Raw genomic sequence first — 22,951 nt, forward strand, 5'->3', positions numbered from 1 at the left:
TGTGCTGGATGGGGCTTGCAGGAAGCTGGCTAGTCCACCAGAGGGCGCTGATGTTTAGATCCAGGATTGCAAGGGAATTAATTAATTAATTAAGAAAAACATCCCCCCCCCCAAATAATGATAATTTAGGATTATTATAAATTTACATTGCTTTTCTTACAATGTTCCATCAATGTGTGAATAATTCATGGTTACGATTTATGTGACGGCATAGCTCCCAAATAACCAGGTCAACCGAATGGATGGTTAAAAATAAAAATAAAAAACCCCAGTTTTTCTTAATTCTGGATTTTAGTGAACAAAAAGTTAGTTTGGCTAAAAAATATATATAATTTGGAGTAGGGGGAATGAGGATGAAAAGGTGGCATCTCCAGCGAGGCTTCATCCATTAGTGTTAAGCATAATTTTGTTCTTTGCTTTTTAAAAGAGACTTGTAACGTAGCCAAGATGAATGGGGAGTAAATTTTCTCCTGATTTTAGCATGTTTTTTTTTATTTTGCTTTTTTTCACGGCTGTGTTGATTGTTCGCAAGTTAGGGCTGATGGGGAAAGAAAATGACCTTAGCAGTTAGGTAGCTAAAGTATTGCTAATAGGAAGAGGGAGAAAAAGACCCATTTACCAGACACAAAAAAACAATTTTTGTTGCCGATAGGAATAAAACGCAGCTTCGTCGCGAATTAGAAGCCACCGCTTTACAACGTGACATTTCGGAGAAATTAAAAGTGAAGGGAAATGTTGGTTTTTAGGAGCTCGGGATGATTGTGAAAAGAAAGTGGCTTTTTGCTGGGGCCTGTTTGAGATTCCCATCAGCTAGGATTTAGCCGCAGAGTCGAAAAGATTGCAAAAATTGGCAATGGATCTCATTCCATTAGCAAAGAGATCTCACGGGAAACATTTTCCCAGCTGGCTTCTATCCTGTATGGCTCCTGATGGATCAAAGCATCTACTCAAAACATTTTGTGTCCAGGCGTAACCAAAGGATGCTAATTGGATCCCTCTAGAGGAGGGAGGGAGGGAGGGAGAAAGAGAGGGAGAGAGATGGAGAGTTATAGAGAGATGGAGAGAGAGAGATGGAGAGAGAGAGAGAGAGATGAAGAGAGAGGGAGGAAGGGAGAAGGAGAGAGATGGAGAGCTATGGAGAGCTAAATGGAGAGATGGAGAGAGCTAGTAGAGAGATGGAGGGAGATGGAGAGAGAGATGGAGAAAGATGGAGAGATGGAGAAAGATGGAGGGATGGAGAGAGAGAGATGGAGAGAGAGGGAGGGAGGGAGAGAGGGAGAAGGAGAGAGATGGAGAGCTATGGAGAGCTAAATGAAGAGATGGAGGGAGATGGAGAAAGATGGAGAGAGAGATGGAGAGAGAGATGGAGAGAGATGAAGAGAGAGGTGGAGAGAGAGATGGAGAGAAAGAGATGGAGAGAGAGAGATGGATATAGATAGAGAGATAGATAGATAGATAGAGATAGATGATAGATAGATAGATAGATAGATAGATAGATAGATAGATAGATAGATAGATAGATAGATGATAGATAGATAGATAATTTGCAGATAGACTGCCTCCGTCTAGGGAGGGTTGCCAAAGCCTCTGCGAGCAGAAATTAGGTGAACAGCGTTTTATTTTTTCAGATGCTAAATGGACTCCGGAGGCACGAATCCGTTGTAAAAGTTTTTTTTTTTTAAAGTACTTGTTGCAAAATTTGAAGACTTAACAAGGAGACAAGATTGCAAACCAGATCTGAATTTTTCAGCAGTTCGAAAATGGGTTCCAGAGGCCTGAATGGTTTTTTTACTTGGTTTTTTTTTAAAAAAAATAATTTTTAAAGGCATCGTTGCGAAATGATGGAATTCGAACCAAAAACGAGAAGACGGAGACGAGATTTGCAGAGCAGGTCTGAATTTTTTTTCCCCAGTGTTTTTCAGATGCTTGGTCGGGGCTCCAAAGGGCCCCCAAAACAATTAGAAAAGCTGTTTTTTTTTTGTTTTGTTTTCTTAAAAAAGGAATTGTTGCAAAATTTGAAGAATCGGAACCGGGAGGAAGCAAGATTGCAAAAAGCAGACTAAAAACAAAAACAAAAAACCAGGGAAAAAGCACGTAAAAACCACCCACCTACCCACCTACCTCTGTGGGGGGGAAAACCCAATTTGTTCTCTCTTTCCCCCACCCATCCCATCCCAGTTCTGCCCTGTTTTGTGAAACAGGCTGGAACGGCGTCCAATTTCAGGATTCTGGCTGGAAAACTACAGCTCCCAAGATGCAGCAGGGTAGTCTGTGTGTGTGTGTGTGTGTGTGTGTTTAAAAATTATTATTTTTCCCCCCTTTCCCCTCCCTGCAGCATCAGGACCGGGCTGGCGAAGGATGCAGGCACTTAGCGGAAAGGGAGGCGGAGCTTAAGGGCATCCCTGGCTTGGAGCGGTCCTGCAGCCGAGCAAAATGACTCCTCGCCTTCTTGGTAAGGCTGCACCTGATTTTTAACTCCTCTTTGGGGCCCAGGAGAAAAAAAGGGGGGAGGACGGAGGGGTTGGGGTAGAAATTGATTTTTCAGGGGGAGAGCCTGTTGGGTGGAGCTTGGGGGACCCTTCATGGGGTGGAGGGGAAAAAAGCACCCAGGCTAAGGTTTTGCTGCAAATTCAGGGTTGGGCTGGCTGAATTTTTTAAGTTTTTAAAAAGGAAGAAGCTGTGACATTCCCCTCCCTTCTCATTCTCCAAACTAGAGAGAGAGAGAAATTGGGCCTTTTCTCTCTGGGATTTATTTATTTTTTTATCTCCAGGACTCCCAACAGGGATTGGGGTTCAGGGTGCCCCAATTCCAGACCTCTCCTCCTCCCCCCCATGGAAAAGCCCTCTTTGAAAGCATCCCTCCTCCCAGGAGTGACGGGAGAAAGAGGGGAGCAGGCTTCACCAGATGGTGAAATAAATAAATCTGGACCGCAAACTTTCCCGGGGTGACAACACACACAAATGGGGGATTTGCACTGCCCTGACAGCCCTCGGAGTTTCCTGCCATAGCTTTCTCCACTCCCTGTTCCCTCCCCCCTCCCCCAAATCCTCCCCCAGACACTGTGTGGATGACAGATGTTTTTTTCCAGCTGTGGGGAGGAGGAAGAGGAAGGAGAAGGTGTGAAGAAGGAGCTACGGAGAGGAAAGGAAAGAGGAAGAGAAGGAGTGATGGAGAAGGAAGAGGAGGGGGAAAGGATGGATGAATGGAAGGAGGAAGGAAGGAAGATCAGAATGAAAAGGAAGGAAGGAAGAACGAAGGAGAGAGTGAGGAGGAAAAAAGGAAGGAGGGAAGGAAGGTGTGGAGGAGAGAGGGAGGGAGGGATAAAGGATGGATAGATGGATGGATGGATGGATGGATGGAAGGGAGGAAGGAAGATCAGAATGAAAAGGAAGGAAGGAAGAACGAAGGAGAGAGTGAGGAGGAGGAAAAAGGAAGGAGGGAAGGAAGGTGTGGAGGAGAGAGGGAGGGAGGGATAAAGGATGGATAGATGGATGGATGGATGGATGGATGGAAGGGAGGAAGGAAGATCAGAATGAAAAGGAAGGAAGGAAGAACGAAGGAGAGAGTGAGGAGGGAAAAAGGAAGGAGGGAAGGAAGGTGTGGAGGAGAGAGGGAGGGAGGGATAAAGGATGGATAGATGGATGGATGGATGGAAGGGAGGAAGGAAGATCAGAATGAAAAGGAAGGAAGGAAGAACGAAGGAGAGAGTGAGGAGGAAAAAAAGGAGGGAAGGAAGGTGTGGAGGAGAGAGGGAGGGAGGGATAAAGGATGGATAGATGGATGGATGGATGGATGGATGGAAGGGAGGAAGGAAGATCAGAATGAAAAGGAAGGAAGGAAGAACGAAGGAGAGAGTGAGGAGGAAAAAGGAAGGAGGGAAGGAAGGTGTGGAGGAGAGAGGGAGGGAGGGATAAAGGATGGATAGATGGATGGATGGATGGATGGAAGGGAGGAAGGAAGATCGGAATGAAAAGGAAGGAAGGAAGAACGAAGGAGAGAGTGAGGAGGAAAAAGGAAGGAGGGAAGGAAGGTGTGGAGGAGAGAGGGAGGGAGGGATAAAGGATGGATAGATGGATGGATGGATGGAAGGGAGGAAGGAAGATCAGAATGAAAAGGAAGGAAGGAAGAACGAAGGAGAGAGTGAGGAGGAAAAAAAGGAGGGAAGGAAGGTGTGGAGGAGAGAGGGAGGGAGGGATAAAGGATGGATAGATGGATGGATGGATGGATGGATGGAAGGGAGGAAGGAAGATCAGAATGAAAAGGAAGGAAGGAAGAACGAAGGAGAGAGTGAGGAGGAAAAAAGGAAGGAGGGAAGGAAGGTGTGGAGGAGAGAGGGAGGGAGGGATAAAGGATGGATGGATGGAAGGAAGGAAGGAGATCAGAATGAAAAGGAAGGAAGGAAGAACGAAGGAGAGAGTGAGGAGGAAAAAAGGAAGGAGGGAAGGAAGATGTGGAGGAGAGAGGGAGGGAGGGATAAAGGATGGATAGATGGATGGATGGATGGATGGAAGGGAGGAGGAAGGAAGATCAGAATGAAAAGGAAGGAAGGAAGAACGAAGGAGAGAGTGAGGAGGGAAAAAGGAAGGAGGGAAGGAAGGTGTGGAGGAGAGAGGGAGGGAGGGATAAAGGATGGATAGATGGATGGAAGGAAGGAGATCAGAATGAAAAGGAAGGAAGGAAGAACGAAGGAGAGAGTGAGGAGGAAAAAGGAAGGAGGGAAGGAAGGTGTGGAGGAGAGAGGGAGGGAGGGATAAAGGATGGATAGATGGATGGAAGGAAGGAGATCAGAATGAAAAGGAAGGAAGGAAGAACGAAGGAGAGAGTGAGGAGGAAAAAGGAAGGAGGAAGGAAGGTGTGGAGGGAGGGAGGAAGGAAGGGAGAAAGGATGGATGAATGGAAGGAAGGAAGGAAGGATATCAGAATGAAAAGGAAGGAAGGAGAGTGAGGAAGGAAGGAAGGGGAGAGAAGGAAATAGGAAGGGAAAGGGAGAGGCAGGGAAGGAAGGAAAGAAACAAGGAGATAGAGACAGAGATGGAAGGAAAGAGGAAGAGAAGGAGCGACAGAGAAGGGAGGCAAGGAAGGAGAAGAAAGATGAAGGAAGTCAGAAGAAGTAGAGAAAGAGATGGAGATGAAAGAAAAGAGGAAGAGGAGAAGGAGTGATGGAAAAGGAAGAAAGGAAGGGAAAGGCTCCGTGCAGGGAAAAATGCTTCCAAACGGCTAAATTTGCTTCCAACGTCATCATTTTGGGGGGCAGCTTTCATGTTTGATTTCTGAGGCTGAATTTGTGGGGAGACACAAAACTGCTTAATCTCAGCACACACACACACACACACACACACACACACACACACCAAAAAAAAACCCAGGAGAAATTGTGCTTTTTTTCTCTGTTTTGTACTTGGAAAGGTTTTGTTTTGTTTTTTTTAATGTATTTTTCCTTTTAGGATAATCTCACTCCGGAAACCGACCGATGATCTCTATGTTTCTCAGCTTTTAAAGGAAGAAGAAGAAAAAAAAACCCCCATCTTGGTGATCTAAATAATAAAAAGCAACTGGACTTAAATTATGGTTTTATTTTTCCTGGCCTTCTTGCCTGGAATTGACCTGGCTCTCTGCACGTGCCCAGGAACGCTCTTTTCATGGATTTCCAGATGGGTCTACTAGCAAAACTGGGCCAAAATCACATATATATATTTTAAAATCCTTGGCAAAAATGGAAATCTCACCTGGAGTGGCCTAAAGAATTCAAGTGGAACTCTTTTTTCTATAGGAAAAGAAGGACCCACCCCAAAAGACTTATTTTCCTTTAAAAAAATTTTTTTGGGGGGGGAGGAAAGTGGGAGTTTGCCTGCAAAATATGCATTTTATAAAGTCTGGAAGCTGATAATTCCAAAGGATTGGAATTGGCTGGACGCCGCTGCGGGAAAGAAAGATAAATAATCTCTTGTTTGCTTTCCTCCATGTTTCTAGTCCTCAGTTATTGTTTTTTTTAAAATAATTGTTTGGGGCTCTTTTTGGAGCCCTTTCATGAGTCTGCTTTTTGGGGGGCTCCCTCACCATGCCCTCCCGCAGCGACTCCAGCTGCTCCCTCACTGGCCGAACCTCTCACAGTTTTACACACTTGCGTGTGCGAAGGGCTTGGCTGCAAATTATCCTCCTCTTGGGCTTCATCCAGATGATCTTGGGAATCCTCATCGTGACGCTGAGTTTGCTGGTCACCACTTCCATCCCGTCTCAGCATCCCATAGGGAATTCCTGTCCCATCTGGGCCGGTTTTCCGGTGAGTTTTCTTCTGGAAAGATTTGGTGGGAGAGTGGGGTTTTTTTGGGGTGGGGGGAGTAAGGGTGAAAGATCGCGCCATCTCTGTTGCTTCCAACCAGATATTCTCCCCACCCCGCCAAAAAAAACCCGATCTGAAATAGTTCGAAGGGTTTGAAGCTTTGGAAGATGAGCTGAATTTCAAGAGGCCCAAACACCCAGCAAGAAGTGGGGGTAGGTTAGGTAGGTAGGTAGGTAGGTAGGTAGGAAGGAAGGAAGGAAGGAAGGAAGGAAGGAAGGAAGGAAGAGAAGATGGACGAGGAGGTGGAGATGGAAAGGAAGAGAAGGAGGGAGGGAAGGAATTAAAGGGAGGAAAGGAAAGGAGGAAAGGCTAAGTACGCCTATAGAAAATAGAATAGAAATTAATTAGAATAGAAAAAAGAATAGAATAGTAGAGAATAGAATAGAATGATAGAATTAGAATAGAATAAAGAATAGTAGAGAGAACAGAATAGAATATAGAATAGAATAGAATATAGAATATGGAATAGAAATATAGAATAGAATAGAATGGAATAGAATATAGAATAGAATGGAATGGAATGGAATGGAATGAATGGAATGGAATATAGAATCAAATAGAAAATAGAATAGAAAATAGAATAAATAGAAGAGAAGAGAAAATAAAATATGGAAAACATAAGGGAAGATAGAAGAAAAGAGCGGAAGAGAATAGAAAATATTATAGAATACAGAAAAGAACTGAGCAGAACTGAATTGAATTCAAAATCGAACTGAATCAAATCGAACCGAAGAAATCCAACCGACGCTGCCCACACGTTAGTCCTAACACGGGAGACACACCTATCTTTTCAGCTAATCGGTTTTACGATACGGTATATAAATATATGTTTTCCTGGCTCTGGAGAGCTTTCTTTCTAGAAAGATCGAAAGGCAAAAAAAAACAACAACTCTTCTCCCTTTCTGGAAATTGGCTCTCCCTCCTTTCTCCGGCTGGCCGAAGTTCCCGGCCCTTTTTGCATTAGCGGCATTTCATCTGCCTTGCCTCGAGACGCAGCGATAAATTATTCAGGGCAAAGTCTTTCCATTAGACGTGTAAAAGAGAGCGATGCCCGCTGGTGCCCCCGGCTTTGCCATTTTACGAGCCTCTCAGCCAAGACGTTTGCAAGATGCCATGCCACGGGGGAGGGGGAGGGAAACTTTCCTAACCACAGGCTTCCCAAATGGGAAAATGGGAAAGACGGTTGGATGGGGCTACTGGAAGTGTTTAAGAAAGGGATTGGACAGCCGTTTGTCTGAAATGGCGTAAGTTTGGATTTGAGGACCTCCAAGGTCCTTTCCAGCCCTATTAGATTATTTCTATTAATTTGAGGGCTACCTGGATTCTGGAGCGATGAAAAAGCCGCTTTTGTGTAGAGGCCGTGTTTTCTTTCCGTGATGCTTGCAATTTCTCATTCTGGTTTCCTCTCTCTCTCTCTCTCTCTCTAGCTGGCATTCTCCGGTGTGGTTGGCATTGTTTCATGGAGACGCCCGTTCACCCCCGTGGTAAGTGGGGAGCTTTGTGGGCAAGTAGGAAAGCACCGGGGGACGCATCCAGGGTGGCCCTCGGACCCCCAAAACGGGCCACCCCTTTGTCCATCCCCCCCTTTGCATTTCAGATGCAAACAGGCGTTTTTGCACGATTTTGCACAAGGCAATTTGATTCCTCGGCGGCAGCCAAAATCTCTTACACAAAAGCTAATTATAGACAGAAGGGATAGACAGACAGACAGATAGATGATAGATACTGTAGATAGATAGATAGATAGATAGATGATAGATAGATAGATAGATAGATAGATAGATAGATAGATAGATAGATAGATAGATACATAGATAGATAGATAGATGATAGATAGTAGGTAGGTAGATAGATAGTAGGTAGGTAGATGAGTGAGAGGTAGATAGATAGAGGCTAGATAGATGATAGATAGATAGATAGATAGATAGATAGATAGATAGATAGATAGATAGATGATAGATAGATAGATAGATAGATATATATATAGATAGATAGTAGGTAGGTAGATAGATAGTAGGTAGGTAGATGAGTGAGAGGTAGATGATAGATAGATAGATAGATAGATAGATAGATAGATAGATAGATAGATAGATAGATAGATAGATAGATAGATGATAGATAGATAGATAGATAGTGGAGGTAGGTAGATAGATGAGGTAGATAGATAGATAGAGGATAGATAGATAGATAGATAGATAGATAGATAGATAGATAGATAGATAGATAGATAGATGAGTGAGAGGTAGGTAGATAGATAGAGGCTAGATAGATAGATAGATAGATAGAGATAGATAGATAGATAGTAGATAGATGGGAGGGTGGTAGGAGGGCTGTAGATAGATATGATATTGTAGTAGATAGATAGATAGATAGATAGATGATGAGAGTGGAGATAGATGATAGATAGATATTGATAGATAGATAGATAGATAGATAGATAGATAGATGCTGTAAGATGGATGGATGGATGGATGGATGGATGGATGGATGGATGGATGGACAGACAGACGACCGACAGATCCTAGAGGGAGAGATGATAAGACAAAAATGGTAGATGAAAGAGAGAGAGAGAGAGAGAGAGAATATATAGAGAAATAATAGATGGATATATAGATAGGTAGATGTAGATATAGATACCAAAAACAGACAAATAGATGATCTTAGAGATGATTGATAGACAAATGATAGATGATTATAGATCAATAGATAGAGATAGATAAGATAGATAGATAGATAGATAGATAGATAGATAGATAGATAGATGATAGATAGATAGATAGATAGATAGATAGATAGATAGATAGATAGATAGATAACAACTACAATCACGTGGGAAAATACCCGAACAAAGCCGAATGCCATAGATAGATCAATGTATATATAGATGATAGATGGATAGATGGGTAGGTAGGTAGGGACAGAGGGATGGGGAGAGAGATGGATGGGTGGGCAGACAGACAATAGACAGATACTAGAGAGATGATAAGACAAATGATAGATGATAGACAAAGAGGCAGATCTGAGAGAGAGAGATGATAAGACAGACAGATAGACAGACAGATAGATAGATAGATGTAGATATAGATAGTAAAAAGCAGACAAATAAATGATCTTAGAGAGAGAGATGATTGATAGACAAATAATAGATGATTAGATAGATCAATAGATATAGAGATAGATAAGATAGATGTAGATATTGATAGATAGCAAAGACAAATAGATGTATCTTCAAGAGAGAGATGATAGACAAATAATATCGATCAATGTATATGTATGTATGTATGTATGTGGGTGGGTGGGTAGATAGAGGTGAGAGAGAGAGAGAGAGAGAGAGAGAGAGAGAGAGAGAGAAAATAGTGTAATAGAGATTCGGTATCATTTGATCAGTGAAAACTTAAAAATTTTCAAGATAAAAAAAAGTCTAGGATTTCCCCCCCCCCCCCTGATATTTTTGAGCATTTCTGGCAGCCTTCTGCACCCTGAACTGCCTGTTCTCCGCTCTCCCCCTCCTCCCCAGATCACCTTCTTCACCCTGCTGTCCGTCTTAGGGGTGATGCTGACCCTGGCCGGCTCTATTCTGTCCTGCCAGCACGCCCAGCAGGTGAAGTCCCTGGAGGTCTGCGAGCGGATAAGGCAGCGCGATGGATCTCCCATCCCAAAGGAGGTGGGATGGCGACGCAGCCTGAAAGCCCAGGTGGGGCTGCAACAGGTCGGTGATGAGGAGGGCAGGGCTGGGGGGGGAGAAATCACAGCTGGAGGAGCGAGTTTTGGTGGCCAGGGGGAAGGGAAGAGGGGTTCATTTCAGCCTTTCTCAGCCTGCTACCTTGGAGACAGAGCAGGAAAAAGTGTGTATCCCACTCCTGACACCATCCAGAGAATGCTCTCAAAACTCCCAGAATCCCCCAGCCAGCATGCTTTAAGATGCAACGGTCTCTCTTTTCATTCGCAGACTAGTTTTCTGTATAAGAAATGCATCTACTCGCCGTCCGAATCGGGGATTCCTGCCTGCGGCAATAAAGCTGAAGTGGATTCGAATTGTTCCAGCATTCTTCTGGTTCTGAAAGTGAGTGGGCAGGAGAAGATTTCGCACTGTCCACCGGGGGGGGTGGAAATAGCTGGTGAAATGGACAGAATTCGCTGGGACAGGCAAACGGAACCTCGTTTAAGATTTCCCATGATTATTGACATTATTATGGTTCGCTTCAAAGTCAGCCAGATGTTTAGATTTTTTTTTTTATGCTCCCCCATGAAGCCCTTCCCAAGGATTTGGGATCGACAGATGTGGTTGTTTAATCACATTCAAACTATTGTTGCAGGATGTCAGCTGCCCCAAGTCAAGCTGCTGTTTGCAATTGACCGACGGGGACTTTTGTCGATGCCGTTCTTATGGTTCCTCATACAGCCAGATGTTTAAACCGGATTTGGCCTTTTTTGTCCACCTTTCCAAGTCCTTCCAAAGGACCTGGGGATAGACAGATGTGGTTGTTTGACGGTGTTAAAAGTCTCGCGGCAGGATTGAAGCTTTTCCAAGTCAAACGGCCTTTTGCAATTGACCGACGGGGATTTTGTTAATGCTGAGAGTGTTCGATGGCTATTATTTGGTTCTGTCACACAGCCAGCCAGAACGTTTAGACTGGATTCATTGTTTTTATCCACTTATCCTCCCCAAGGACCTGGGATAAGGCAGGGGTGAATGTTTGATGGGGCGAGAGGTCTCGTAGGGTTTAAGCTGCCTTTTGCAATTGACCGATGGGGATTTTGTCAATGCCGACAGTTTTTCAAGCAACGTTCCAGATATTTGGCTGTCGTTATTACCCTTGTTCTGGAATTTCTCCAGAACTTAAAGAGTAGCTAAAATGCGCTTCCTCGCCCTTTCCTTTCCTCTGTTACTCCCTTCTGACAATTTTCCCTTCGCTCTCCCGTAGGACCTGCTGTTCAGCATCTGCGGCTTAACCATCTTCTCCATTGTAGTTTGCACCCTGTCCGCCATCATGTGTTGCATCCAAATTTTCTCGGTCGACATCGTCCATGTGGTGAGTGGCCGAAAAACGCAGGTTGGCTTCGACTCACGAGCAGAGACGCTAACAAAAAAAATAAAAAAAAATAAGAATTGGAACAGTTTAGAGCCGGAAGGGACCTTGGAGGTCATCTAGTCCAGCCCCCCTGCTCAAGCAGGAGACCCTAAACCACTTCAAACAAATCAGTCTCTGGTTAAAAACTTCTAAAAACTTTTTTTGGGGGTAATGTGGTGACCCAAACTGGATTTTTCTCATCCTTTCCAGCCAGGTTTAATTTAACAAGGTATTTCTCTCTCTCTCTCTCTCTCTCACACTGTTTCCTGCCGGGGTTTAATTTTATTTATCCATTTTTCTTTCCATGTTTTCAGCTTTCTCCACCTCGGTCCAGTTCCGTCACGCTGGATTGTACGTCTCCTCCAGATACTTTTTTGCAACACATGTTGGATTTGGATGAGTTTGTGCCCCCCGTTCCTCCCCCACCTTACTACCCCCCGGAATATACCTGCAGTTCCGAGACGGATGCTCAGAGGTGAGGTTGCTAAAAAAAATATGGATTGCAGGGCATGGAACAAACTCGAGTTACAACCGCCGCTAAGTGACCGGACGTAACTCGAGGACTTTAGCATGTCACAAATGGGAAAGGTGTAAAATCGAACCGGAAGCGGGTTTTTTTTAAAAAAAAAACTCTGAATTTCTTTGTTGTGGCCGGGGAGCTGTTGATTCCATCCGTTTAAGGGAGAATATCTTTTTTCTGCTTTTTTCCCCTTCTCGTGGTTGCGTAGCATTACTTACAACGGTTCCATGGACAGCCCGGTCCCCCTGTACCCCACCGACTTCCCCCCAAGTTATGAGGCTGTTATGGGGCTCCGTGGGGACAGCCAGGTATGGTTGGATAGCCTCTTTCTGCTCTTGAACCCCCCAAAAAAGGCACCGGGCCTTATTTTCTGGGAATGTCATCCATTGACTATCCTCACTTGCGCGCTTCCTCCAACCTATCTCGTCCTTCCTTCCTTTTCCTCCCTCCTTCCCTCCCGTCCTTCCTTCCTTCCCTTCCTCCAACCTATCTCTTCCTTCCTTCCTTTTCCTTCCTTCCCTCCCATCATTCCTTCCCTCCTTTCCTCCAACCTATCTCTTCCTTCCTTCCTTTTCCTCCCTCCTTCCCTCCCGTCCCTCCCTTCCTTCCCTTCCTCCAACCTATCTCTTCCTTCCTTCCTTTTCCTCCCTCCTTCCCTCCCGTCCTTCCTTCCCTCCTTTCCTCAAACCTATCTCTTCCTTCCTTCCTTTTCCTCCCTCCTTCCCTCCCATCGTTCCTTCCCTCCTTTCCTCCAACTTATCTCGTCCTTCCTTCCTTTTCCTTCCTCCTTCCCTCCCGTCCTTCCTTCCTTCCCTTCCTCCAACCCTATCTCTTCCTTCCTTCCTTTTCCTTCCTCCTTCCATCCTTCCTTCCCTCCAACCTATCTCTTCCTTCCTTCCTTTTCCTTCCTCCTTCCATCCTTCCTTCCCTCCTTCCCTCCAACCTATCCCTTCCTTCCTTCGTTTTCCTCCCTCCTTCCTTCCCTCCCGCCCTCCCGTCCTTCCTTCCCTTCCTTTCTCCAACCTATCTCTTCCTTCCTTCCTTTTCCTTTCTCCTTCCATCCTTCCTTCCCTCCTTCCCTCCAACCTATCCCTTCCTTCCTTCGTTTTCCTCCCTCCTTCCCTCCCTCCCTCCCTCCCGTCCTTCCTTCCCTTCCTTTCTCCAACCTATCTCTTCCTTCCTTCCTTTTCCTTCCTCCTTCCATCCTTCCTTCCTCCAACCTATCCCTTCCTTCCTTCGTTTTCCTCCCTCCTTCCTTCCCTCCCTCCCTCCCTCCCGTCCTTCCTTCCCTACTTTCCTCCAACCTTTCCCTTCCTTCCCAACTGCCAGCAGTTCGATCCTGACCGGCTCAAGGCTGACTCAGCCTTCCGTCCTTCGGAGGTCGGTAAAACGAGGACCCTGATTGTTGGGGGGGGGGGCGGGGGGGGGGGGCAAGAGGCCAACTCTAAACCGCTTCGAGAGTGCAGGGTGAAGCGGTATATAAGTCTTAAGTGCCATTCCTATTGCTATAACAGTAGGTCCTGTGTCGAATTGTTACTTAGGCCCACTGTGGAACCTCCAAAGACAGTAGCACATATCTGGAAAACTTCACGGTCGTCCCTGAAGTGAAATAATGGATGTTTTGTGTCTGTTCTCTGCAGGTAACGCTGTTTGACTCTCAGTTTACCGAAACATCACATGGGCCATGTTCCTGCAACCAAGTCCCTTCCGTTGTTCTTAGCGGTGAAGGTAAACACACACACACACACACACACACACACAAATGCACAATTGTTTCAATGCCCAGCTTGGAAAAAGCCCTTTTGGGGTAGCTGTTCCTCCACAACGTCCCTTGCAGGACGAGGAAGGGCAGAAGATGGTCATAAGGAGAGGATTAGAGAGAGAGAGAGAAAAAAAAAACAACAACCCTAAATTTGCATTTAGTGCACGGATTAAACCAATTTATTCCCCATTCCCAGAAATCTTTTCAAGGTTTCCACACAACCGTGGGGCAGTTTTTTTTTTTACTACCGGTTCTGTGGGTGTGGCTCGGTGGGCGTGGCAGGGGAAGGATACTGCAAAATCCCCGTTCCCACCCCAACCCCACTAACCTGCTTTCCAGCTCTGTTCTCCTGTGCAGGGCAACCAAAGGAGACCCAGCCGATCAACTGGGACTCGATGGGAGGCAGAGAAGTGATGGAGTCCAGTCAGAGGGGGTATATCAACTCCTAAAATATTTCTAGGGTCTTTTCAGAGCTGCCAACAGAAAGGGAGGGGGAAGAGCAGTGCGGCAGCTTGGAAATGGAAATTGCATTCCATCAATGTTTTCAAAGATAGTAACTAGGTGATTGAAGTTTCTGCCGTGCAAAGATCTAACCGGAGAGCATGATGGATGACTCTGAGCTACGGAGGTTTCCCATTGGAGAATATGAATTATGATACACCCAGCGGGTGGGGAGAAAACCAGGGTCAAGGGTGACGGTGAATGATGGGCCTCAGAGTCGGCTGCAACCAGGCAGTGCCGGACATGTTAACTCCCAATAAATCCTTTGGAAGTTTTGGAAGTTTGGCTCGAGACTCATGGTTTAATTGAGGTTAAGTGTTGGAATCCTGACACGGTATTGGCCGGTTCTCCGAACGACTCAAAATCTTTGCTACCAGTTCTCCAGAACCGCTTCGAACCGGCTGAATACCACCTCTGCCCTGGTAGGGACGGTCAGAAAAGCAGCGATCCATGGGGGGGGGGATCGTCTACAATCCTCGACTTACGGGCTACAATGAAGCCCGCCCCCCGCCCCCTCCAAATTCCCCCGTTGCTAAATCTTTTGTCGATCTTCATTTTTGGCGGCCTCGTTTTTTTTCCCTCCCCAACAACAGCGATCTCCATGGACAGCAACTCGCTCGTCATGTCGGAAATCGTAGACATTCCCGGGGACAGCAGCCCGTCGGAGGATTCCTGCCTGCTGGAAGGGAGCGGCTCGGCCTGCTCGGTGGATTACGTCCTCTTCCGCTCGATCCAGCGCAGCCGGGCGGATTACTGCCTGAGCGTCGATTGCGGACAGTGCGGGATTCACCCGCAAAGGCCCCTTTGAGGACATCCCGCAGGCGCGCCTGCGGGCGAGCGCTCCTTCTCCTGCTCCACGCCGGGCACGGTGTACGACGGCCTGCTGGAGGCGGGCAGCGCCCAGACCCACAGCTGCCACCGCCTGGAGGGTCTCGGCCACGGCGCGGGGCCCTGTTTCCCGAAGTCCGGGTGAAGGCCAAGTCGGCGGTCACGGCGCGCAAAGGGCCCAGGCGGCAGCGCCGCAGCAGCGAAACGTCCTGCCAGTCCCCCGTGATCCGATGCCCGCTGCTGCGGTCCCACAGCGACCCTGGGATGGCCGCCTCCAGGGAGGCGGGTGAGTAGAACGGGGTAATAAAGAGGATGGAAGGGGACCTGGGAGGTCTTCTAGTCCAACCTCCCGTGAAGGAAGAGAAAGGGGAAGGGGAAGCAAGGAAAAAAAAAAAGAATAGCAGAAAATAACAGAATAACAAGAGTTGCAAAGGGACCTTGGAGGACTTCTAGTCCAACCCCCTGCAGAGGAAAAGAGGGAGGAAGGAGGGAAGGGAGGGAAGGGAGGGTGGGAGAGAAGAAAGGAAGAATAAGAGAACAAAAGAATTGGAAGGGACCTTGGAGGTCTTCCAGTCCAACCCTTTGCGAAGGAAGAAAGAAGGGGAAGGGGAAGGAAAAAGAATAAGAAGAAAAGAAAACCCTAACCCTAACCCTAAACCGAATAGCAGAATAACAGAGTTGGAAGGGACCTTGGAGGTCATCTAGTCCAACCCCTAATCAAGTCGGAGTCCATATCCCATTACAGAGAAATGGTTTTCCGATCCCTTCTTGAAAACCCCCAATGATGGAGAAGGGAGGGAGGGAGGGAGGAAGGAAGGAAGGGAGGGAGGAAAGAAAAACATAGCAGAATAACAGAGTTGGAAGGTCATCTAGTCCAACCCCTAATCAAGTCGGAGTCCATGTCCCATTGCAGAGAAATGGTTTTCCGATCCCTTCTTGAAAACCCCCCCGTGATGGAGAAGGGAGGGAGGGAGGGAGGAAGGGAGGGAGGGAAGGGAGGAAAGAAAAACATAGCAGAAGAACAGAGTCGGAAGGGACCTCGGAGGTCATCTAGTCCAACCCCCTCCCTAGGCAGGAAGCCCTATACCATTTCAGACAAATGCTTGTCCAATCTCTTCTTGAAAAAAAAAGCCTCCAGGGTTCTCTTCAACGTCGGGAGGCCAGTCGTTCCAGCAAGCCACCCAAACACAGGCAGCAAGATGCCACGGAGCCACGCGATAGTCACCTCTCCCCTGAGATTCATCCCTAGCCCAAAAATCCAACCTTCTCCCTTTTCAGGGAGCCACGAAACCCTCCGTTTTTCATTCTTTCTCTTCCGTGTGTGTTTCCCCCCTCCCTTTCCTCCCTTTTCTTCCACCCCAACAGAAACCAACGACCACGAAGTATTTTGCACAAAAGAATCTGGAGACGACGCTTCCAACGGCTCGGCGGAGACAGGTGAGGGCTGAGCCACCCCAGCGGTCATTTCACACCTGCCCTAGGACTATCGTTTTTTTGTCCCCCCGTTGCAGCATCTGAATTGTTGTCACCCTGATTGACAACAAACCCTCGTTGCAAAAACCACAGGCTTCAAGAAAGTCTCACCCGTACAACGGTTTCGTTCTTAGAAACTCGGCGGGAAGGCGGGCGGGTGGACAGCTTGGCATTTCTCCAAGGTTTCCTGGGCCGTCCCCAACTTACGATGGTTTCACTTAGTGAAGGAAGCTATGGAGGCCCTGAGAAACGTGATTCCTGACCACGTTTCGCACGTACGACCATTGCTGCAACAGCTCCTCCCCCACCCCCCTGGGTGACCTGATCAAAATTCAGATGTTAGGAGACCTGGCTCGTAGTTATGACTGTTGCAGCATCCCGGTGTGTGTGTGTGTGACCTTCTGAGCAGCCAAGGGGGGAGACAGACTCACTTAACAACCATGGGGCTGACTTCCCAACTGCAATGATTCGCTTAACAACGGCAGCAAGAAAGGGGGGTTAAAACAGGGAACGGGACGACAAAATTCACCGAACGAATGTTTCACTTAGCAACGTAAATGGGATGACCCAAAGGGGTGTGGCACAAAGGCAACACAGTCAGATAATCCGTGGGAGTCCCTTTATTAGCTCCAACTTTGCCCCCAATGTCCTGGTTACCTTCTGGGCTGGAGAAAAACTCTCCCAGGAATAGCCTTTGGCTGCAGAGAATCAAGTCCAAAACGTGGTCAACAAAAACTGTAACTTAAAGTCCAAACAAGGCAAAATGAAGTAATGAGTCCGGCAGGGCAGGAGAAGGAATTCCAGATGTGAAGGAACGGCAATAACTCAACACAGTTGGGAAGACGCCAGGAACGCAGATAACTAAAGTCAACACAAGATAAACTCAAATTTGCTCCCAGCAGATGCCACACTCAGCATGCATTTCTTTTAAACTCTCTTCCCAGCTGTGACTAATGAAGGGAATCAGGGCCCTTTCCTCCCCCGTAAGCCATGCAACTCATGTTGCTCCCTTCTCCGTTCCTCCCTGCGTGCCCTAGGATGAAGAGGGGGTGGGCCTGGGTCTTCCTCTGAACTCCCTCTCCCTTGTTCTACTTCTCCCCTGCTCTGCCCAGCCGGACTTTGCCCTTCCCCAGTTTCCTCCACAGCCAACGGAGCCTCACTCCCACTCCTTGGGTCAGCTGTTCATCTTCCTCCTCCTCCTCGGATTCCGACGCCAACAGGGGCACGACCATAAAATTTGGGCTCTACTTGTGGTCAGTAATTCAAGAACTCCCTGTAGGAATCCTTGACTTACGACCGTGTACGGAGCCCGACAAATTACAGTCGTAAGCCGTGACAGCTGGTAAACGTCACAAACCCAATTTTAGGACTGTTTTCACGCCGGTCGTTCAGCTATTCGTTATTCGGTGATTATGTGTGGGTTTCCGGCGAAACCGTCCTAAATTGCATTCACGGGACCGCAGGGTGCTATAAAGGGGCCCTAACTGGGTTGTAAGCAGCAGTTTAGGGAGGAGGGCGGGCTGTTGTAAGTTGGCGCTCACGCCCCAACTTAAATTCTCCCCCTCCCCTCTTCTCAGGGCCGTGTTTGCACACCTGTCTCGGTGACCCGTTCTTGCTGGCTCCGGTGCCCGGCAAATCCAAGCTAGAGCTGCCGCCGAAAGTGCCCGACCACCTGTCCAAGACTATCACCCGCTCCCTGGGGGACCTCAAGGTGTGCCGGGGGTCTCGCAGCCTGATGGCCCGTTTCCTGCACCGATCCAAACGGAACCTGACCTTGCCCGGCGCGGAAATGAGCTCTTGCGGGAACAAGCAGGTACCGGCTTAGCGAAGTAGGAATGAGAAGGTTTTTTTTTTTTAAAGGTTTGGGGTCTAAAATCTGTCTAAAATGGGGCAGAGTGTCCTGCTTGGGTTAGGGGGGCTAGACTAGAAGACCTCCAAGGTCCCTTCCAACTCTGTTATTCTGTCGTTCTACTATACTATTTTTCTTCCTCCCTTCCTCTTCTTTTCCTTCCTTCCTTCTTTCCCCACTGGGGTTTTTCAAAGAAGAGATTGGACAATCATTTGTCTGAAATGGTATAGGGAGCAGGGGGGGGGTTGGACTAGATGACCTCCAAGGCCCCTTCCAACTCTGATATTCTACTATACTTCTTTTCCTCCCTCCCTCCCTTCTTTCTTTCTCCTTCCTTCCTTCCCTCCCTCCTTCCTACTGCTCCCTACCCTGTTTCTCCAACAATACGGCCTCCCCCAATAGGAAGTCCCAGCATGTTTTATAGGCATGAAATGAAATTAAGCCCCTCCCCCAAATTAAGGCCTATATTAAAACAGGTGAAATGGGGGGAATGGTGGGGGGGCTTGCTGTTAGGAAGTACTTTTGTTGCACACCTGGATATGGTGCTGCCTGCGTTGACCCTGATACGAAGTGCCCCACCAACGCCGAGGTCAACATCCAAGCTGTCGCCGCCCGCCCGAAGATGCAAGGGGGAATTAAGTCACCCCGAAAAGACAGCCTAGCCATTTTTTCGGGGCTCAAAAAAAAATAAGACCCAGCCTTATTATATGAGAAACACGGTATTTTCTCCTTCCTTCCTTCCATCCATCCCACCCATTTTTCTTCCTTCCCTCCATCCTGCCCACCTAATTTCCTTCCTTCCTATTCCTTCCTTTTTTCTCTTTCCTTCCTTCCCTCCCTCCTTCCTACTCCTTCCTGTTTTCTCCCTCCCTCCCTTCCTTCTTCCATCCATCCCACCCATTTTTCTTCCTTCCCTCCATCCTGCCCACCTGTTTTCTTCCTTCCTTCCTTCCTTCCCACCTATTTTCCTTCCTTCCTTCTTTCTCTCCCTCCTTCCCTCCTTCCTTCCTTCCTTCCTTCCCCACCTATTTTCCTTCCTTCCTTCCTTCCTTCCTTCCTTCCTTCCTTCCTTCCTTCCTTCCTTCTCTCCCTCCCTCCTTCCTTCCTTCCCACCTATTTTCCTTCCCTCCCTCCCTCCCTCCCTCTCCCTCCTTCTTTCCTTCCTTCCTTCCTTCCTTCCTTCCTTCCTTCCTTCCTTCCTTCCTTCCTTCCTTCCTTCCTTCCTTCCTTCTCCATCACTGGGCGTTTCCAATAAGAGACTGGACAACTATTTATCCTGCTTTTGAGCAATGGGGTTGCTAGACTAGACAACCTCCCAAGTCCCTTCTGTGTTCAGTTGACTTTGGATGCTCTTGATTCACCCTCCCTCCCCCCTTTCCCTCCTATTTAACAAAAATAGCAATGCAAACAAAGAAAGGAAACATTACAAAGCAAAAGAAAAAAGAAAAAAAAAGAACCAAATAACCCAGTGGCAAACATAAAGACAATAATTAAAGTAAACAATCAACCTCATTTGAGTCTGCTCTATTGAGCTTGGAATGTTCCCTGCTTAACTAATTGTGTCAGCTAATTAACACCTAATTACCCAGGGCCCTCAAGAAAGGAGGGATGACACAGAATGTAAGTGAATTTTACACAGATTTTCTCCTAGAGTTGAAATAGGTAGGTAGAAGAGACAGACAATAGAGATAGATAGATGATGGTTAGATTGATGGATGGATAGGTAAGTAGGTAGGTAGATAGATGATAGATAGATAGATAAGAGATAATAGAGAGATAATAGAAGAGAGAAAATATAGATTGATAGACAAGATAGATAATAAATAAAAGAGAGGTAGGTCGGTAGATAGAAGATAATAAAGAGAGAGATAATAAATAGAAGAGATAGAAAATCTAGATAGATAGATAAGATAGATAATAAATAATAGAGAGAGGTAGATGGATGGATGGATGGATGGATAGAGGAATTGTGATGATGGTCATTGGTTGAGCACTAACTGTACTACCGAATTACGCTTCTTATCCTGAGTACCCTTAGTTATTTTTCCTCATCCAAATCCTCTCTTTTCCTATCGACTTATGACCTGTCTTTCTCAGCCATTCTCACATGATTCCTTGGGTTTTTTCAGGTGTTAAGGCTGGGGAGTTCGTCCAACGGCATCCATCTGCAGAGCTGCGGAGATCTGAATTCGACCTCTCCCTTACGGCGTCTGCTGTCCAGTCGCCGGCTGGACCAAAGACGTCCCTGCAGCCTGAGTGGACTTCTGCGAGAAAGCAATCTCTGAAGGCTGCCTCCTATGCTTGTCCTCTGTGGAAGAGGAGTTGGCGTGAAAAAAAACCCCGCCATGAGACGGGATCTCTGGCGAATGTCCTCGCCGTACAATGTACCAGAACGGCCTACCAGGTCCACCGACTCGGTTGCTTGGAAATTATTCCGCCTTGCTCAGGATCCATGCAAAACCAAAGTGGGGAGTCTCGCGCTCCTGCACAGCAATTGTCCAAAAATTCTTTTTCAGGGGAACCCCAAAACTTGAGCCAAGGGGTCAAGGAAGGAGGGCTCGCCTGGCTGCTGGCACACCGAGAGGATGGGCATGCTGACCCGTGCTACCGAATATGACAATCAACACTCGATTCTCAAGGGCTCCACCGACTCTCATTCTGGAGTCCCGGTTATCTGCGCGGTAGTTAATCCGGCGAGCAGATGTGAAACGAGAGATCTCCTTGAACGTCTTTCGTACGTCTCAATGGGAAAGACGGATCCAAAGGCTCGGATACACCATTGGACCCATAATCCTTTCGTTCTATCCCGGATTCACCGCCTCCGAGATGCTGTTCCCGTTTATCCACGATACGTCCGCCGTGTCGCGCTCTTCGGTTCCTTGTACACCTGTCTCTTGCATTTGTCCCTCTCTTGTGGATACCTCACTTTCGCGCTGTGCCTTTTTGGGGTGCTTTCCCTCAGAGAGGCCATCATGGACTGGGAGGGGGGGGAGGAGAGAGGAGATAACCCCAAAGCAGCCCCAGATTCTCCCTCGGCACCCCAAAATAATTTGGGTCACGGTTTGAGGGTACCCGCTTTCCCACGATAGACTGCCTCTCCCCTTGGAGGTTCCGCAGAACCCTCAGAGGAAGAAATTATGACAATACCAGGGCCTTGACCAATCCCATGGACAAGAACAGGGGGTGGTTGGTACAGGTAGTCCTCGACTTACGACCACAATGGAGCCCAACATTTTTGTTGCTGAGCCGGATGGCTGCTAAGCGAGTTTGGCCTTGTTTTGCGACCTTTCTTGCCACACAGCTGTTAAGGGAATCACTGCAGCTAGGAATACGGCTGTTAAGTAAAACTGGCTTCTCCATTGATTTCGATGTCGCAAAACGGAGATCACCTGTCCCTGGGACACTGCGACTGTCATCAGTACGAGTCAGTCGACAAAAGAGTCTCAATTTCGATCACGTGATCATGTGTGAAAAGTATGAAAACAGGTCCCGAGTTACCTTTTTTTCAGTGCCGTTGTTAACTTCGGTCACTAAATGTACTGTTGTAAGTCGAGGACTACCTGTAGTAAGGAATTGCAACAATTCTGGGGCCCAGAAGCTTCCTCAGACGAGAAAAGGGGGTCAGCGGTACCTCTGACCTCTTCCTGCCCTCGCAAAATTCACCTATTTTGCTCTCCGTCAATCCGGAGATTCTGCAAAAGGAGGCGAGACCTCCAAACGTTTCCCCAGCGATTTCCCCCAAGAGATTATTTTTCCCGCCGTTTGGCATGTCCTCTTGACTCCAAACCCAGTTTGGGTTTCCTGTTTTCGGAAGGCGCATGCGGTAAGATCCCGCCGTCACCTTTCCCGACTTTCTCAATCTGGGGGTGGGGGGAGTTGGAGGAGGGAACGGGGTTTGCGGATGGCCAACTCTCCCCCACCCCACCAGTGCCTCTGCTCGTTAACCAAGCCTGCATGTACAACCCAGGAGATGCACCACCTATGACATCGCTCCAACATTTGGAAAGACAGGATTTTCCGCGTACGGAAAACTGTTGGAAATCTTGAGATGCACAAATGCTCAGCTGAGAAAAGACAAATAAAGCCATATCTAAAATCGAGGATGAGAGTGGGTGACTGGGGGTGAGGGATGGATGCACCATTATTATTATTATTATTATTATTATTATTATTATTATTATTATTATTATTATTATTATTATTATATCTTTATTGAGATTCACAGCCTTTGCGGCTGGTTGGTAGCTCAACAGGTTATTATTATTTAGCTTTGTTACGTTTTTTAGAAGAAAGAGGCAAAGATGAAACACAAGAAATAATTGGAGGCCACGGAAGGGAGAGAAAAGTAAAGAATGAAAAAAAGAAAGCAAAGCCAAAAAGGAAGGAAGGAAGGAAAGAAAGAAAAGAAAGAAAAGAAAGGGAGGGAGGGAGATTTTTTTTCAGAAAGAAGAAGAAAAGGAGAAGAAAGAAGGGGAAGGGAGATGAGAAAAAGGAAAGAAAAAAAGAAAAAAGAAAGAAAGAAAAGAAAGAAAAGAAGGGAGGGAATGAGATAAAGAAAAAGAAAAGGGGAGGAAGGAAGGGAGATGAGAAAGAAAGGAAAGAAAA

General features: G+C 47.0%; 1 protein-coding gene across 1 annotated transcript; it reads left to right on the forward strand.

Moving 5' to 3' along the window:
- Positions 1-5,829: 5,829 nt before the first annotated feature.
- Positions 5,830-22,462, forward strand: ENTREP3 (endosomal transmembrane epsin interactor 3). The gene is given in 13 exon segments (XM_087943670.1): positions 5,830-6,281; positions 7,769-7,825; positions 9,859-10,050; positions 10,291-10,404; positions 11,267-11,374; positions 11,728-11,888; positions 12,142-12,241; positions 13,574-13,661; positions 14,790-15,155; positions 15,158-15,310; positions 16,390-16,461; positions 18,075-18,310; positions 20,476-22,462. Coding segments are annotated over 13 exon segments (2,025 nt in total). The 5' UTR covers positions 5,830-6,059; the 3' UTR covers positions 20,632-22,462.
- The last annotated feature ends 489 nt before the right edge of the window (positions 22,463-22,951 follow it).

The sequence above is a fragment of the Notechis scutatus genome, chromosome 14 (assembly GCF_049901735.1).
Source record: "Notechis scutatus isolate UNSWTSFEM ecotype Mainland chromosome 14, rNotScu1.2, whole genome shotgun sequence".
Taxonomy (NCBI): Eukaryota; Metazoa; Chordata; class Lepidosauria; order Squamata; family Elapidae; genus Notechis; species Notechis scutatus.